At 35.8% G+C, this 18,491-nt stretch overlaps 1 protein-coding gene across 6 annotated transcripts in view; it reads left to right on the top strand.

Moving 5' to 3' along the window:
• Nucleotides 1-17,118, top strand: part of DCUN1D4 (defective in cullin neddylation 1 domain containing 4) — an 88,388-nt gene extending 71,270 nt beyond the window's left edge. For all 6 annotated transcript variants that reach the window (XM_020990263.2, XM_020990253.2, XM_020990268.2 and 3 more), the window contains 3 exons: nt 8,861-8,965; nt 13,412-13,514; nt 13,605-17,118. In XM_020990263.2, coding sequence (XP_020845922.1) covers nt 8,861-8,965; nt 13,412-13,514; nt 13,605-13,660 — 264 coding nt within the window. In that variant the 3' untranslated portion in view covers nt 13,661-17,118. The remainder of the gene's footprint in view (nt 1-8,860; nt 8,966-13,411; nt 13,515-13,604) is intronic.
• Nucleotides 17,119-18,491: the final 1,373 nt, after the last annotated feature.

The following is an 18,491-nucleotide window of genomic DNA, read 5'->3' as shown; positions in this document are numbered from 1 at the left end:
AGCAATCTAATATAGGTTATATTTATACAATTATATTAAACATTTTACCACGTTAGTTTTGACTTTTTTTCATGATTTTCTTGCATCACTCTCATTTCTCTTCCCAATTTTTCTTCTATCTCTCTTACTTGATTTTTGAAGTCCTTTTTGAGCTTTTCTGTAGCCTGAGGCCAATTCGTATTTTTCTTTGAGGCTTTGGATGTGAGAATTTTGACTTTATTGTCTTCTTCTGAGTTTGTGTTTTGATCTTCCCTGTCACCGTAGTAACTTTCTATATGATCTTTTTCTGCGGTTTGCTTATTTTCTAGCCTATTTCTTGACTTTTAACTCTATGCTAAAGTATAGTGAAGGGGCATTGTGCCAAGCTTCAGGTTTTTTGTGCAACTATATTCAAAAATAATTCTGAGATCTATAAGTTTTCGCTTCTTTCAAGGTGATTTGGTCTAGGGAGAAGTTTGTTTATTACTCTTCTGTATGGTACACTGGTCTGTGAGAGACCACAAACACTCTTTTCCACCCTGGAATTGTTACCAATGTCCCCTCTCCCCTGTGGCTGCAAGCTCTGGTGCACTAGTGCTCCTTTTCACCCTTTGACTGAGACCCAGGGCTGCAACTCAGATCCAGGTGTAGGCAATGCAACAGAGTCCTGCCCCCAGTGCTAACAAAGGGACTCCTGTAATTTCCTTCTGACCAGTTGTCTGACCGCCTTACTGTAATGTAGGCGGAGAGGTCTGGAAACTGCCACTGCTGCCACTGATTCAATTGCCCATGAGGCCTACTGCTGGTTTGCTGGAACATGGCCAGGGGCCTGAGCTCAGCTGTGCTGCACTTTATCCTGTTGCAGCAGACCTTTCTTGCTGACCTTCTAGGTTCTCTTGGCATGGAAAATTGTTTCACCCCATCTTTTTCTGGGTTCTGCCACTCCAGAATTTGTTTTGACTCATTAAAGTTGTTTGGAGTAGTTTGGGGTACAGGTCAAGCAAATCCCTGCATTTTCTCCACCATCTTGGCTCTGCAACATTTGATTTTTTAAATTTTGAGTTCCAAATGTTCTCCCTTCCTCCCTCGCCTCTCCCCTTTTGTTGAGATGGCCAGCAATTTTATCTAGATTATATATGTGCAGTCATGCAAAACGTTTCCACACACAATACTCTTTTAAAGCTGAAAACATGGGGCAAATATTACTGTTACCATTTTTTTCTCTGCTACTAATTTATTAATCCTTTTTTCTTCCTACACTAAGTATTTTATACCTTCATCAAAGTTATTTTTGCAGATAATATATCTATTATATTCAGAGTTTGTGGTGTATGGTTCTCATGAAGTTTTGATTTTGTGCTAAATAAAACCAGTAAAGTCATGGCTTGGAGAAGACAAACTTAGACAATAACAATAAACTGGAATTGTAATATAGTTAGTATATTGTTAGCCTTTCATAAAATTTCAAAGTTGGAAGGGCCCTCAGAGGCAATCTCGTCCAGTCCAACACCATATCTCACAAATGGTAATTTAGCTTCTGCTTAAAGAGTTTGAGTAAAGACTGGCCCCTTCTGAGGCAGCCAATTTCACTTTGGGATAGCTCTAATTTTTCCTTACAGTAAACCTTAATTTGCCTCTTTGTAACTTAGACCCATTGCTACTAATTTTACCTGGGGCAGGGCAGAATAAATCTCATCTGTCTTCCTTTAGATATTTGAAGATAGTGATCATGTTCCTGTTAACTCTTCTCCGTGTTAATTCCTTTGATTATTGATCCTTGTATGACATGAACTTGAAGCTTCACCACCTTGATTGCCCTTCTCTGGAACTCTTCATCTTGTCAGTGTTCTTCCAAAACTATGTTTATTGTTTATATTCACATTCATCATTCCATTACATTTATGTACTATAATTTGTTTAGCCATTCTTCATTTGATGGTCCCCTGCTTTGTTCTAGTTTTTTGACACCACAGTTTGTGCCACTGTGAATATTTTGGTAACATGTTGGACCTTTCTTATTATCTTTGACCTCCTTGAAGTATATGCTTGTGATTGTGATTCTGGGTCAAAGGGTTTTAGTCAGTTTTTTGACTAAATAATTTCAAATAGATTTACACAAAGGTTGAACCTATTGACCTCTCCATATTAGCAAGCATAGATCATATTAGCAAGCAGCTTCCCCAGCATTGATTATTTCTATCTTGTCCAGCTTGCTAGGCGAGCAGTTCACCTCATTAAGAGTTGTTTGATTTGCATCTCTCTTATTAGTGACTTGGAACAATTTTTCATATTGTTGCTAATAATAGTTTATAGGTCTTTTTCTTTTTTCCATTTTAGGCAGTTGGGGTTAAGTGACTTGCCCAGGGTCACACAGGTAGTAGCTGTCAAGTGTTTGGTCTGAGGCCGGATTTGAACTCATCTCCTCCTGACTTCAGGGCCAGTGCACTATCCACTGCGCCACCTAGCTGCCCCTGTAGGTCTTCTTTTGAGGACCATTTGTTCATATATTTTGACCACTTAGACAGTGGTATAAATGTATAATCCAGGGTTCACATCAGACTACTAGCTTACCTCTGTTTTGCTATCGTAAATCCTAAAATGGAGTAGTTATTTTCCCCAAGGTTCCCATCATTTGTACTTCAATATCCAATTCTTCCTTGTTGGTAAGAACGACGTCCAGAGTAGAATTTCCCCTTACCTGGTTTCTCTACCTTTTGAAGGTTTAAATTTTCACTAATGCAGTCACCAAATTATTAGAGCTTTCTGTTCTTATAAGAAGGAAGGAGACCTCCAGAAGATGTCTGAATAATTGAAGTACTCCCTCAGTACTGTGTCATGCTTCTGTGCCATGCTTGTGATCTCCCATACACTCCTCTCTCCCTTCTGTCACTGGCATCGGCCTGGTACAAGCCCTCATCACTTCACACCTTGATTATTGCAATAGCCTGTTGGACGATTCCCCCCCCCCCAATCCAATTCAATAAACTCCAGTGGTGTTCTCTATCACCTCCAAGAACAAATATAAGATTCTCTCTATTTCATAGTCAAAGCCCTTCCTACCATTCCAGGGTACTTACAATCTTTGGGGCCAAGTTTGTTCTTTATCGTTTTGCAGCATTTGATTTTGATTGGTTTGTGGTGGCTGTTCTTTTATGTAGTTGTAGCCATTGTGTATATTGTCTTCTCACTTACTCTGCATTAGATCACGTAAGTCTTTGCTTTCTTCTTTGGTCATATTCATCATTCCTTATAGCACAATGATCATTCACATTCTACAGTTTGTTTAGTCATTCCCCAATCAGTGTGCATCTACTTTGTTTCCAGTTCTTTGCTACCACAGAAAGTCCTGCTATAAACATTTTGGTATACGTGGAGCCTTTCTTTTTCTTATTTACCACGTGGTGAGATTGGTGGGGGTGGTATATGTATCACTTTGGAATCTCTGATATAAGGCATGGAAATTGTTTTCTAGAGTGGTTATGTGAATTCACAGCTCCCTCAACGATGCATCAGTGTACCTGTCTCTACAACCCCTCCGACATTGACTATTCTGGTGTCTTGTTACCTTTGCCAGTTTGTAGAGTGTGCGGTAAAAACCTTAGGATTGTTTTTATGTGCATTCGTCTTATTAATGATAGAGAACATTCTTTCATATAACTATTATTAGCTTAAAAATCTTTTGAGAGTTTTTTTGTTCATATGCTTTGACTTAACTATTGGAGAGTGCTCTCCCTTTAACCTAATCTGTATCTTCACATGCACATATCTTAATATACAATGAACCCACCCCCCAACCCTTTTTATTTTGAAGGAGATATGCCCTTCCAGAGTTAGATTCTACTTATGGGCCTCATCCTGCTACATCTTAGTAATATTTGTGAGATGAAATTTAATACCTTCAGTAAGATTTCTAGTTTATCTGGCTTGTAGCACATATTTTGTGCAGTTGAGATGTCTGACGTTTTATCCCTCTTTGCTTGTAATTTGTTCCGTGAATTTCTGGGTATCTCGACTGCTATTCTTCCTACATTGTAGCTGTTCCCGGTGTTATCTAGATTAGTAGATATACATAGGCAATTTTATTCTTTCCTCTTCCTTTTCAGTTAAAATTTTTAAAATTAATTTTGCAAGAGTTTGAGTAAGTACACTCTTTCATATAAGCCATTATTAGGTATATCATATCTTATCTAGGAGCCTTTAATTCTGTAGGGTGTGGGCGTGTGTGTGTGTGTGTGTGTGTGTGTGTGTGTGTGTGATGTATTTGGAGTTCACATAGCTGGAGGGTTTGTTTTTTTTTTTCCTTCAAACTTATGATTTCATTGGTGAAGCAGGGGTGGGGAACCTGTGGCTTCGAGGCCACATGTGGCCGTTTAGGTCCTCAGTGTGGCACTTTGACTGAATCCACACTTCACAGAATAAATCTCCTTAACAAAATGATTTGTTCTGTAAAAATTGGACTTAGTCAGAAGGCCCCACCGGGCCACATGTGGCCTCAAGGCCTCAGGTTCCACACTCCTGCAGGGTATAGCCTAGTGTAACAGATAAAGAAAGAAAGAACTGACTTTGGCCTCAATATGGGAGTCAGACCTGGCTCAAGATTTGCCAATGGCGCATACTGGCAGTGGGACCCTGAGCAAGCAACTCACGTGGACTCCTGGAAACTCTCTTAGAAAATGTTACAGAGTGGCTGCTGATATACATTAGTAGAATGAAGTTCCTTACCAGGAATTTTCTACGTTTAGGAAATCAGGGACTAGATTGCTTAGTAGAATTAAATATTATCTCTCATGGAATATTTTCTTCCCAAATTCTCCATTTCTTTTATCAGTAAATATCCTTGTGTGAAGTGGGGTTTTTTATTTGTTTATTTGTTTGTTTTGGTTTGGTTTTTGGTGTGGTGGTGGAGGCATTATTTTTCCCTCCTTTGATAGCTCCTCCTTTGATAGCTTGTGGTTTTAATTTTGTATGAAACAAAACTGTAAGTTAGATGATTTGTTGAGCTCTTAGGGGGCTTTTCATTCCACTATTACACTATTTTATTTGGACAAATTGGGTCAGGGAAAACTTTATATTCTGTAACTTATCTAGTATTTCTTTATTTTAAATAACCTTAACTATTCTTGGTTCTTTGTGGCATTTTGATTTCTGTAACCAAGCATTAAACAAGGTTTTCTTTGCATAACTTCGTGAAATATTGGCTATATTTAGGTTCATAATTCAGTTTGTTATGCTCAAAATCTGAGGCTAAAGACTCACCTTTTCTTCCAGGGACACCTCTTTTCTCTCCCTGCTTTCAGTATTCATTTCTCCTCCTCCTTACTAGTATTATGAATTTTTGTGTATATATGTATAAAATATGCTTTAGATATACACGTGTGTATGTAGATATTTATCTACATACACACATCTCTGTCTGTATCGGTCTATCTGTCTATATACACATAGGCTTTGCGGAAGTGAAAAATACAGCCTCCCTTAAAAGTATAGTTACCGTGTATAGATTTTTAGCAAATCCATTAACTTAGGGTCAGTTGTCTTCCAGGTGTAATTATTTGCTTGTTTTAACTAAGAAGTCTCAGTTCATTGTCAGTGCCTGTGAGTAAGAGAAAATGTGAATTTTGTATGTCGTAATTCTTATTAGCAGGGGGAGTCAGATTGATAAGGTCTTAGTTAAGCAAGAAATAATTTTGCTTTACAACAGAACTACTACAAACAGAAGTTCAGCTACTAAATGTGCTAATTGTACATTAACAGGGCTGAAAAGTAGTTCTGATTCTTTTTTAGCTTAAAGTATGTGTTGTTTCACGTGCAGTATTTTATTTATAATTTCTCAGAGTGTTCAGTGCATTCTTTTGGTTTTTCACTTTTTATTTGAGGCATGGTCACATCTTATAATATTTATATTTTTGTGTATTTTAAATAGGCAACAAAGTATTCCTAGGAGCTACTTTATTAAGTCAGATTCACTCAGATCCTGACTTATTTTGGGGCTTGTTTGGTTTATGGAAGTATGTGGCTTTTTTTTTGAGGGGTGGGTGCTGTTTCCCTTCTTTAATAGTTATCATCATTCCATGACTCTAGATTCCTTCTGCTTAGATTCCTTACACTAATTATGCCTGTATCTTAACTTTATTTGTTCTTCATGCCTTGAGGTACTATAAACAGAGTATCATATAGTATTGCCAATCTTATTTAATTTGCTTCAAATAATATTTCTGAATATCAGGAGTGTTCTCTTTGAACCGGTTCAGTTGACATAGACTAACCATGATGACATTTTGGGGAGATTTGCTGTACATAGCAGTCCTTGCAACTGGAAATCCATTCTCTGACACAGTGCTACTGTGATGTTGTCACAGCTGTTTATTAGATGGTTTAGAATCTGGTTTGGGATTTGTTGGATATATTGCTTTCAGATTCTAGTGTATCAGGTGGTCATCAATTTGCTTATGTTTAGCTTTTGTAATCTTAATCTCCTCCAGGTCCCACTAACATATGATAATAACAATCAGTGAGATGCCACTGTTTAGATCTTGAGTGCATCCATAATGTCTTTCTCTTGTTTGCTAGGCAGAAGATGGTGTTAGTGATTACGAGCTGATGTCTGGCACGCTTGCAGAGCAGGAGTAAGTGATTGCTGTTCAGCTTTCCAATCCTGTGAGTCCGATGACTTTTCTTCATGTTTTGGCATGACTGCCAAATACATGCATTGAAATCTCTCATGATCATTAGTTTGTCAGTTGATAGTATTATTGCAAATAGTCTGTCAAGGTCCTTGTATAATCTTTCTTTTGTCACCTTAGTATTGTATCCATCGTGGTGGGGACGTATAGACTGAAGACAATGGAAGAGATCTCTGTTTTAGCGGTAGTTTTGTGTAAAGGCAGGGTTGAAACTTTGAGATAAGTTAACGACTGCAAACCTCTTCATTTTCTATGAAATGTTCTTTTAGGAATGGTGCTTTTGCTCACTGCCATCGTATTGACTGCCTGCTTCTCTGGCTCGTGTGCACTCCTTTCTGGACAGCTGATGGTCTGGTTGTTGCATAGTTTCTGGTGTTCTATAGCATGATTGTTTTAGGGTGGAACATAGCATTCTACTTGTCTGAAGAGTACAAGGGAGTTAAAAACTTTCCTTATGTAGCAAACTAACCAGTATTGGTTGGGATGAGGCAGTCATTAGAGCACTTTTCTAGACTTTCGCCTCTGTTGTGTGAACAATTCAGTCTTCAATAAGATGATTCAGATGTACAATGGGGAAACATTGACTAATATCTCAGGCTACCTGCTTGCATGAAACTTGCTGGTTTGGGTCATCCCTACTATCATGGTACTTAAGTTGAATTTCCACTGCTAGAGGAGTGTATATAAACGTCTTGCCTGAGCTGTTTGTACACAATACCTTTCACTGTGAGAAAAATGACGGTGAATGATCTCAAGGAGTAAAGCTGTTGTGGGTTCTTCTTAGCTGTTGTGCCTTCATAGTCTTCGTTTGAAATTGTTGAGTGAGGTGCACACATTTCTGAATTGTTAGGCTTGTTACTACTAAATGCAATGCCATATTTAGGGGGTTGTTTTGGTTTGTTTGCATATGGAAGAACACTTGAGTTATTACTTAAAATCATCACATTATCTTATCGAGATGTGCTAAGATAGAATACATTAAAATTTGAGAAAATTTATTGTGAATTGTTTCAAATGCAGTATTCTGTATTTCGTATTCCAGAAAGTGCTACCCTTTTAGCTAGACCCAAAGTCAGTAAATTTCTGGTTCATGCAGAGAGCTCAGTGTTTTCTTACATTGGCTATCCATCTGAAAAATATTTCATGATGATTAATATTCCTTGGTGGATACTGACTTTGGCCAAATATTTTAACAGTCTTGATCCTTAAGTTCTTTTTTTAAGGTACTCTTTAGTTTTAGTTCCAAAAAAAGTGAATTTTGAGGGGGGAAAGTGAAAGAAAAATTAATCATTTGCCAAAAGTATAATGAAGAAGAACCAAATCTTTCTTTTTATATCTAAGTGTATGTGTTATCTCTCTTTGGGTTTTCTCAATGAAATGTAGCCACTGTATCTAACATGAAGTATTATGTTTCCCATGGTCATGACTTATGGAGGAGTGTGTGGCTGTGTGTGTGTGTGTATACACACATATATATGTGTGTATATATACATATATGTGTATGTGTGTATATATACACATATATATGTGTACATATATGTATATATATATATATCTTGCTAAAAATTTCTTTGAAGAGGAGGTATACATATAGATTCTACTTTTTCAGAGAGTGGATATATTCAGTTCTCTTGTTTGTAGGCTGCCTTGTTTGAAGAGAATCTCCAAAGACATAAAATTATTATGCTAGGGGAGCATGGTCCTGTTTAATTTCAGTATATGTAATATAATAGAGTGTAATATAGGAGGAAAATAGCTAATGAAGTTGTGAATTTGACTTCATGGAAACTCATTCCTAAAAATGATAGATCTCTGTTGCTAGTCTTGGAACACCTAAATCTGTTTGTAAATTTTAAAATAGTTTTATTTTTTTTTATTTTTGTAAATAAAGCAAGTGTCAAATCATGTGATGATTCTGGATTTCTTTTCATGAAATAGCAATGTTTGCTAGTGTGGATTTAATTGATTTGGTTTTTAGTTTGATCATTAAAAAGATACGTATATATATTTTTTCCCTTGTGAAATTGCAACTTTTCTATAATAATTCCTCCCCCCCCGACCTTTATTATCTCCTATGGATTTCTGTGATATTTGTGATAAGTGAACAGTTCCTTTTTTTTTTAATTAAATAGAAGTATTGGTGATTGGAATTTAGAAAATTTCTTCAACTCTCATTCATGTTTTTATCTATTAAACAGGAAAAGGACCAGCGAAGCCTAGACATCAATACTGCCAAATGCATGTTGGGACTGTTGTTAGGAAAAACCTGGGCCCTTTTTCCAGTATTCCACCAATTCCTAGAGGTACAGAATGATGCTATTTAATGAAATGTTTATTTGCCTGTTAAAAAACCAGTTGTGTATTTTATTTGCTAAATTTTATACAATTACATCATTTTATTTTAAAGTCAGTGCTTATAATTAATATCAATTATTTGGGCCTCATTTCATTCATACTTTAAATTTTAAAAATTCATAGCAAAAATAATGTTATAAATACATTAAAAAATATTAGGTATAAATAATTTTTTCCTGGCTTATCTCCCCTCATTTCAGAAATTCTATTTTATTTAGATTTTGTTTTGAGACAGTAAAAATTCAACATTTACCTTTTTATAGTCTTGATTGATTATCTGTTTCATTAAGCAGTGGTTTTTTGTTTGTTTTAGACCAAGCTGCATGCTTGCCAAAATTCTTAAGGTATTAGAAGTTTGTGATTTACTAGGGAGATACCATGGAGTGGTGGATAGAGCAGACTTTGGAGTCAAGAAGGTCTAGGGTCAAGCCCTGCATCTGATATATATTGGCTGTGAAACTCTCAGGAAAGTTCTTAGTGTCCCCAGAAACTCTCAGAAACGCTGGGTTACAGTCTCTTTGCTGATGATCTCAGTTGGTGGAGTTGTTTTCCTCACAAGCAGTTCTTGTGCAGTAGACGTGTCAAACTCGCTGGGTGCTGCCCACAAAACTGGACTGCCAGAATACAAATAAAAATACAGAGTAACATAGATGATGTTAATTTGTAGTTTTGTAAGTCGGTATGAGTCCAGTAAGGATCCATTTCCATTTGAGTTTGACACCACTGCCTACAGCATTGAAATCATACCTCTAGACAAAAAAGAGGCTGTTACTGTGTTAGCTATTGAGTAAAGAAATATTTTCTTCAGTTTGAAAACATCTAGCATTTTAAAATCTCATTTAATAAGAAAATAGTGTTTGATTATAATTTCTGACCCATTGACTGTAGAAGTAGCTGAAAAGTAATAGTAGTAGCCAGAATGAAATCCTAGTAGCTTCTTACCAGGAATTAGTCTTTATTTTGTATCAAATATGACATTTTCATTTTTACCCTTCCTTTTTTCCCTGTCCTTTGCACATAGTCATAAAAAATGTTTTTATGAGCAGTCTTTTTGGAAGGACTTTTCTTTCCATAAACACAGATCACTTTCTGCATATTTTAAATGATAAATTTAACAATAATATTTAGTACGTAATCAGTAATAAAAATATCACATGAAACAATAAACTGCTGTTTCTAGCTTTTTTTTTTAATTGCTTGCTGATTTTGTTTTCATGAACCCTTTTAAACATATTAGAACTTATTTTATAGGGACCTAGAAAAATTGCTGATATATTAATTTCTTTTATAGTGATTGTTATTACTAACTCCTTTTTTTGGGCAGAAAGTACTAGAATTCCTTTAGAAATGTGATAAATTTAGTTCTTTAAAAAATTATTATGTTCTATCTTACATATAAATGAAATAGTGCGTGCAAAATGCTTTGTAAACCTTAAAGCACTATATACACATGAATTTTTATTATTACAAATAATTTGTACTAAGTCTTGTTAAAAAGCAATGACAGGAAAATACAGCCTTAAAATTGACTGCTATGTTCGTGTTTTGATGGTAAAATATTCCTTGATAAACCCAACAGAATAATTGTTCAATGGTTCTCTGCTTATTAATATTAATGAAGGCATAAAACAGGGTGACCTTTGCTCACAAAGGTTTTGCTACCATTATGAAGGTTATCCAGTTCAGAGTCCAAATGTGTAAGAGGGGGTTCCCAAGATGGTGAGGTTGTCCAGATTCTGTGGTTTGGAGATGATATTGTGCCACTTTGATTTCAGCAAGCCTGGAACTTTGCAAAACTTCCTAAATGAGATCTTTAAAGAGAGGGATAGCGTGATGTAATGGATATTGCCTTTGAGTCAGAAAGACCTGAGTTCAAGTACTGCTTCTAGCTCATATACTGGCTTTGTGACTTCAGGCATGTCACTTAATCTCTCATTTTCCCAGCATCAGTCTTCAGACTATAATTTTCAGAAAGGTTGTCACTTTGCACTGGCAGAATTTTATTAACTGGAATTTCCTTAGGATGAAAAAAATCACAATTCTTGACACCACCTCTTCCACCCATAAGGCTAGCTCTCCACCTAGAAAAAATAAGTTACTGGCTGAACTCCTCTGGACTTGCTGTCATGCTCCAGAAACCTCATCAAACCTACAAAATGACTTTCAGCCTTGGACCTCATACCTCATCACTTAACATCCCCTCCCCCTCTGATTGAGAAGGATGAAGTAAGAGAGCTTCTCCCAGAACCTCCAAGGAGAATGCCCAATTTTCTACCCACTGCACTTTTCTGGCCGTCACTGTCATACCCCTGTACCTGAGTACCTTTCCTCACTCCTTTTCCAGATTCCTTTTGTTCATTATTTTCTCCCATTTGATTGTAAGCCCCTTGAGAGCAGGAACTGCCTTTTTTCCCCTCCATTCTTTCTTTTCTTTCTTCCTTTTCCTAGCACTTAGCACAGTACCTGGCATGTAGTAGGTGTTTAAATGTCTATTAGCTGACTGTCTGTTGTACAAATGTACCCATTGAGCTGATTAGTCAGTACAGTATCTTAGAGAAATGTCGAAGATGAAGATTGAGTTTAGATCCAGAATTGAATTGGGAGTTAGAGAACTGTTGAATTGCATTTTCAGTATCTCTAAGTTAAGGCAAAAACTCATTTTAACACCTGTAGTCTCCTGGAGATGCTGTATGCAGCTAACTACAAATTATGAAATAACAGAAATCAGAATTGAAGATCACCCAGAGGCCAATGGAAGACACACATGATCAGTGTCACAAGTGGCATAAGTAATAATATCAGAGAGATGTACTTCCTGGCATGTGTCAAAAGCAAGGTATAACAAACAGCCTCTTGTTGCTGAATTGGTACCCATGTAATGTCCAGAGCCCCAGAGGAAGGCCCCTAGCATGTTGGGCAAACCATTTGTGAAAGATTTATGGGAGGTCAGAGACTATAGTCTCATGATATAAGAAGACTTATGTAGGTGGCACTCTGTACTTTGGAGGGAGAACCCACGTCACTAAACTTATAGATTCTTTGAAGTATTGATTATGCTTGTAAAAGTTGGAAGAGTAACTCCCAAACTAACCACTAAAGAAGTCATCAGCTGTATTGTTCGCCAATGTAACTTTACTGATGCAATTTAACTTAGTGTTCCTAGCTTTGGGACCCACGTGAAGCTTTCTGACTTCCAAAAAAAAAAAGAACTTTTATTCTAAATTGGCCATCCTGAAGAATGTTAACTAGCAGTTCCTTATGCTGTAAAGGAAATTATTGCCACTTTGAAAATGATTAAATCAGCTGCCGGTGGGGAGAGCTTTAGAAGTGGATGTTGAAGAGGCTCTTAGGCATAGAGCTTTTAACAAGGCCTTGGCTAAGTTCAAACTGCATAGTGTTCATGAGCATGCCTAAATGTTTTATTTATTGGGTTTTTCCTTTCCAAGTTATCTTGAATGGAATAAATGAACATTGTTTTATCTTCTGCTTTTAACTTTGTTGTTGGTGGTGGTAGTTGGGGGCAGGGTGGGTAGGTAGAAAGTACAGATTAGCTTCTATTGTTTTGTTTTTTTCTTAAAATAACACAATGGCAGCAATCATCCTTATGTTATTGGATGCAGAATTTTTCTGTGTGTCATAAAGATGAGTCAGGTCATATACTACCCTTTGTGTATTATTTATATTTTTTGGTAGCTTATGTGTCTCCCTGATTTTAGTGGCCAGGTTATATACCAATTATTGGCTTCATGGCTTGTTTTAATAGAATATTTAGGCATTGTGGTCTTTTGTGGAAATAAATCTGGAACATGAGCCTTATAGTTTAGATGACACACAAAGTATACTGATAGTACATTGTGCTCTTTAAGATTATGTTTAGTTGTTTTATTTTTATTTCTGTACACCTATTTTTACTTTCTTTTTTAAGGGCAGGGACTTTATCTTGTACCTTTGTATCCCCTGTTGTACCTAACAGTAGTGAGAATACAGTATACCTGTGATAAAGTAAATATCTGTTGACTTGATTCAACTTGTCTTAAAATAGAATGCTTGGTGGAAAACTATGCTGTGCATATCTAAGAAGTAAAAACTTTCCTGTATGAACCTCTGACACCTCAAGGCCGAAGGATATGGATTTTTCAGACCCTCATATCATGACTGTTAGAGAAATCTTACACTTTTTTTTCCTCTGGAGTTTCTGTAGTATTTTTGTCCTGAAAATTTCCGTTAGATTTTTAAATATCACTTTTGTTGTCCAATCCTATTTACTTGGTACTGGCACATCTACAATTTGAATTGTTTGTTTTTAATGTTTTATATAATGTTCTATAATAAACAGATTGAAACAATTTCTAGTTCTTCCATGTTTCACTTGTCTTTTTTTTTCTTTTTAACAGCAATCAAAATATAAAGTTATAAACAAAGATCAGTGGTGCAATGTGCTAGAGTTTAGCAGAACAATTAGTCTTGACCTTAGCAACTATGATGAAGATGGAGCATGTGAGTACTGGTGGGGTGTATTGACATTTTTCCTACCATCCTTTTGAAAGAATTTGTGTAAAACATACTTACTTTCTCTCTTCTTTACAGGGCCAGTTTTGTTGGATGAGTTTGTGGAGTGGTATAAAGAGAAACAGATGACATAGGAATCTAACTATGCACAGCAGCTCAAGAGTCCCTGTTAGCACAGTTCTGTCAGCCATTAGCCATAAATTGCTGTTTGTGTCAAAGCGCATGCTGCTTTTCTCGCCCAGCGTCCCTTCTGCCGGGAAGTTGTGGTGTTTGCTATTTAACAAGCCAGTGACGCTTGGTGTGTAGCACTGTCCTCTTTGAAGGCTGCTCTGCATTTTGTATTTACACTACAGAGTGGTGGATTTGCCAACGTCTTCACTGTGATTATGTGTATATTGCTGTTTAAATTTTGTATATGTGTATAAAAAAAGCTTCACCTAGAGATTATTTCTGCAGAAATGTATTGTAAAAATAATTTTGTGGCACATTTTCGTCACTTTTTTCAAATGAATCTTTTATTTCTTTATTTGGTCTCAAATGTAGCATTTCAGAAAACAAGACTCAAAGAACTCCTTGAACATTGTTGCCATGAGCAGCCGTCGCCAGTATAACATTTCTGTTTAAGAGGTCGTTTTTTTGCTAGGGGAACGAGTGTCATTTATTCCTTCAGCGGCACATGCCAAATGTCACTTAGTTTTAGTTAAAACTATTGGCCTTTAAAAATAGTTAAAATTGAAATTATTTAGCTACATAGTTGTAATATGCCACAGATAATTTCTACTTGGTACATAGAATATTGTTGTTTTTTTTTTTAAACATAAACATATTTAAACTTTTTTTATGTTTGGAAAAAAAACCCTGTCGTATTTTAGATAGTGATACAAATCAGCAAACTAAAAATATACTTTTACAAAAATGGAATTTAAGCTCCTTTACATTGCCTTTGGCATATTCCCTTCCTTCTTCCTCAACACTCTCTTTTCCTTTGGCTTACAAAGAATGTTCAGGCTTCTATTGTTTCCTAAGCTACTAAAACTAAAATTTATGTTCTCCCTTCATCCAAAATGAATGGTTTGTTGGCAATCACAATTTATCAGCTCCAGCCAACTGTGGGTGATGGTTTGAATTTTTAGTTAGGCTTTCATAGTGTCTAATTTTCAGTTTCTTATTTAATTGAAGAACTCTATTGAATAGTGAGGGTTTGTTTTTCCTTTTCTTACCTGCTGGGTTTTTCCTGGCAAAATGTTCATTGCAGGCAATGGATATTAAACCACCAGCATTGAGTTAAATACATGCAATCCTTTACTTAGGGACCACTTTTTTTTGGTGACTGAATAATTTGTACAGGAAAGTTTCAGCCATTATTTGCCCAAATGAGGAAAACTAGAGTGAATGGAATGGTATTCTAACATTTGCATTTTATGTCTTGTTTTCTCTGCCTTACCCCTTCTTAGGAAATGTATTGTCAATACCAACACTTATTTCTTCAGTGTCTCTGGTGCTAAATAATGCAGTCCCTGAGATTTTATGAAAATAGAAAATTTTATGGTTGCTTGACAAGTAAAAATCTGTTGGTGCATTTGGACAAATGAAATGAATGCAGCTGTTATGTAGTATGAGCAGAATCCAAGACTAGGCAAGTAATTGTAAGTAGTTTGAACTTGATTGAAATCTGCTAGTGGCTCTTCTCTGTGGCACCCCCACTCCCCCTTGATGAAATGTGAATTTTTTGACCTGTGTGAAATGAGAAAAAACACATAGGCATGTTCCTCTACACTACTGTGTCACAGTTTCTCTGCTGACATATGCAGGATTTTAGGTTTTATTTGAATTTCTTTTCCCTGTTGTAATTAAACCACCAAAGACAAAGTATATATGTATATACAATGTGTTTGCATACACAAAATCACGTTATGGTAAAAATGCAACTGCTACCTTTCCCCACCAAATAAAAATGTTTGGTTTGCTGTGAAATAAACACATAGAGGAGTTTGAAAAGCTACATAATGACCAAGCATACCTGATTGTTCCTTGTTTGTACGCTCACAATTGGTCATTTCTGAGTTAGTGCCAATTTGCACAAGATAATAACCGTGAGTGGATTAGAAAATGTTTATGGAAAGCAACCAATATTAAATCCAATATTTTGCAAGGATTTTAGTGTAAATATATATATATATTTCAGTGGTGATAGCCAGAGGACAAATATAGAGATATATAAAGTACTGTTAATTTTTTTTATCCTATTTACAAACAAACCACATTTTAGAAGTAATATCTTATAAATTTGGTCAATTGTGTGCTGTTTTGGGTTTTTTTCCTTTAAAAAATTATCAGCAACACACACAAAAACCCTGGGTTTATTTTATTATTTTTTAGTGTCAGATTAAGAATCTGGAGAATTAAAAAAATAATAAATGGCACAATTCTCTCAGAATATAAAAATTGTTGCAAAGGGAAAATTGCAGTAGGTAAATAATTAGGCTTTTTAGCAATGGCGGGTAGAACCCGAGAAAGCTATTAATTATGTATATAATTTTAAAAAGAAATATGAATCTCACGGGGCAACCAAAATCTACTTGCTTAAAAAGTCCTGAATGGTTTTAATTTTGCAAATTTTAAACTTTTTTTAAAATAAGCCTTTGAGATTATTTCGGAAGATCCTTATCTCCTCCCCCACCCCCTTCTGTTTTAATGTAATTCTTTTTAAAAGTAGAGACGTATTGGAGGGATGGGATGCTTAGACTCTTTTTTAAGTCTCTGTCTACTTATCTCTAGACTAGGTTGATATTGACTCATCATAGATATCTTCAGATGGTTATTTAGTGGCTTATGCCAAAAGATTAGTTTATTTTCCCTTCATTTCCAACAAGATCCTCAACCCTTTTTTCCTCATGATATTTGAACACTACCATATAAGTGCTCACAGTGGAATGGAATGTAAAGTTTAGATTTACATTGCCACAATGGTTGGTCAGAGGTTTCATTATTTAATTCTTTTTAAAAATACCTGCTGAAATGTTGTGTATCTTTTTGAAGCATGAGCTACTAGTTAAACAGGTTTTGGTCCTTTTTTTGGTAAATTGGAGTAGAAAAACCTTTATACTTTTGTCCAATTTAACAGATTTTTTTGACCTCTAGTTTCTATTTTAATTGTACTTTTGAGGTTTATACAGAAAGCTTTAAAAATTAGCTTGTCCCCCTAATTTTTATTCTTACAACTGCTAAAATACCTCTGTAAGCCTTATCCTTTCATATGTTGTATAATAAATGTATAGAATTCATCCACCAACTGAACTGTTGGTTGTCTGTAAATGAGACCAAAATGTGGGTTGATTTTTGTCACAAAATAATTTCTACTGGAGGTTACTGCTTGTTACATGGACAACAGTTAACCTATAACTGTGAATGCTTTTATGTCTTTAGTATTTGCATTACATACATGAGGTGTGCAAGTGTTGTGATTCACTGCTTAACTGAAATACTGTCATGCCATCTAACAGGACTTCAGCAGGTTGGTTTTAGGTTTTAATGGAGTTGATGTAAAATGGTATTCCCACAAATAAAAAGAATTTGTGTTTGGTTTCAGAAACTCTGTCATTTTTCTGTGTTTTTTTCTTAATAAGGAATCCAAGATAGTCTGTTAAAAGTTATTTTAACTACCTTTATTTAAAATGTTTAATAGGGACAGCTAGGTGGTGCAGTGGACCTGAGTTCAAATGCAGTCTCAGACACCTAACACTCCCTAGCTCTGTGACTCTGGGCAAGTCACTTAACCCTGATTGCCTCACCCCCCAAAAAAAAGAAAGAAAATGTTTAATAGATCAGTACATTTATTCTGGCAATGATTTTCTCTAACATGATGGTAGAAAGAGTGTTGGGTTTGGTTTCTGTAGACTTGGATTTAAGTTATTTACAAGTTATTGTAAGTTAGTTAACCACTACAAGTTATTTAACCTCTGTAAAATAAGGAAGTTGCACTAGACAACCTTTCAGGTCTCTTCTAATTCTGAAGTCTGTACAGTGGATGCAGTGCTGGAGCTTGGAGCCAGGAAGACCTGAGTTCAGATCTGGCCTCAGATACTTAATAGTTGTGTAACTCTTAGCAAAAGTCACTTAACTTGTCCTTGCCTTAGTTTCCTCAACTATAAAATGGAGATGATAATAGTACTTACCTCCCAAAGTTGTTATGAGGATTGAAGGAGGTAATATTTTTAAAGCACTCAGTACAAATGCCTGCCACGTATAGGTGCTTAATAAATTCTATTTCCCTTCTTCCCCTCCCCAATCTGGTAGAAGGGTGAAAATTTTAGTTTTGCCTAAATGTTCTCTCCCCTAAACTGATTACTTCCATTTCAGGGTTTGTTTAAAATGTAAATATGAGCTATTAAAACTGGATCCGTAATTTCATCCTTTTGGGAACTTCCATCTACACCTTTTCCTATTTCAACTTTGTGTAATATGTTTTTTCCTCTGAAAATTATTTTCTTTGATATAGTGGTCCTGCCATTTCTTTGATCTTCCTCTCTATCATAGGATCACAGATTTAAAGTTGAAAGTCACCTTAGTGGTCATCTAACTCAAAACCTAACTACTTTGTTAACCTTACCTTGGCTTTTATTTCAAGTATTTGTTCAGTCTGGGCTTTAGCATCTTTGATGTTTCTATGGTCCATGCTACTTCATTCAGTAAGCAAGCATTTATTAATGTCAAGTGCTTGATACTGGGGACACAAAGAAACAGGCAAAACAATCCCTGCCCTCAAGGAGCTTCCGTTCTTGTGATGGAGACAACATGTACGCTTATATACACATGTGTACATATGTCATATAAACAAATGCAAGGAACCTTATGGGGGAAGATTTTAGTAAGTGGGTGAGGGGAGAGCAGGAAAAATGTTCCACTGTAGGTGAGGCTTTGTATGATTTTTTAAAAGAAACCAGAGATTCTAGGAGCGAGAATATT

Source organism: Phascolarctos cinereus, unplaced genomic scaffold, assembly GCF_003287225.1.
Source record: "Phascolarctos cinereus isolate Bilbo 61053 unplaced genomic scaffold, phaCin_HiC Scaffold_9;HRSCAF=440, whole genome shotgun sequence".
NCBI classification, from domain to species: Eukaryota; Metazoa; Chordata; class Mammalia; order Diprotodontia; family Phascolarctidae; genus Phascolarctos; species Phascolarctos cinereus.
This window is presented reverse-complemented; position numbering and strand designations above follow the sequence as displayed.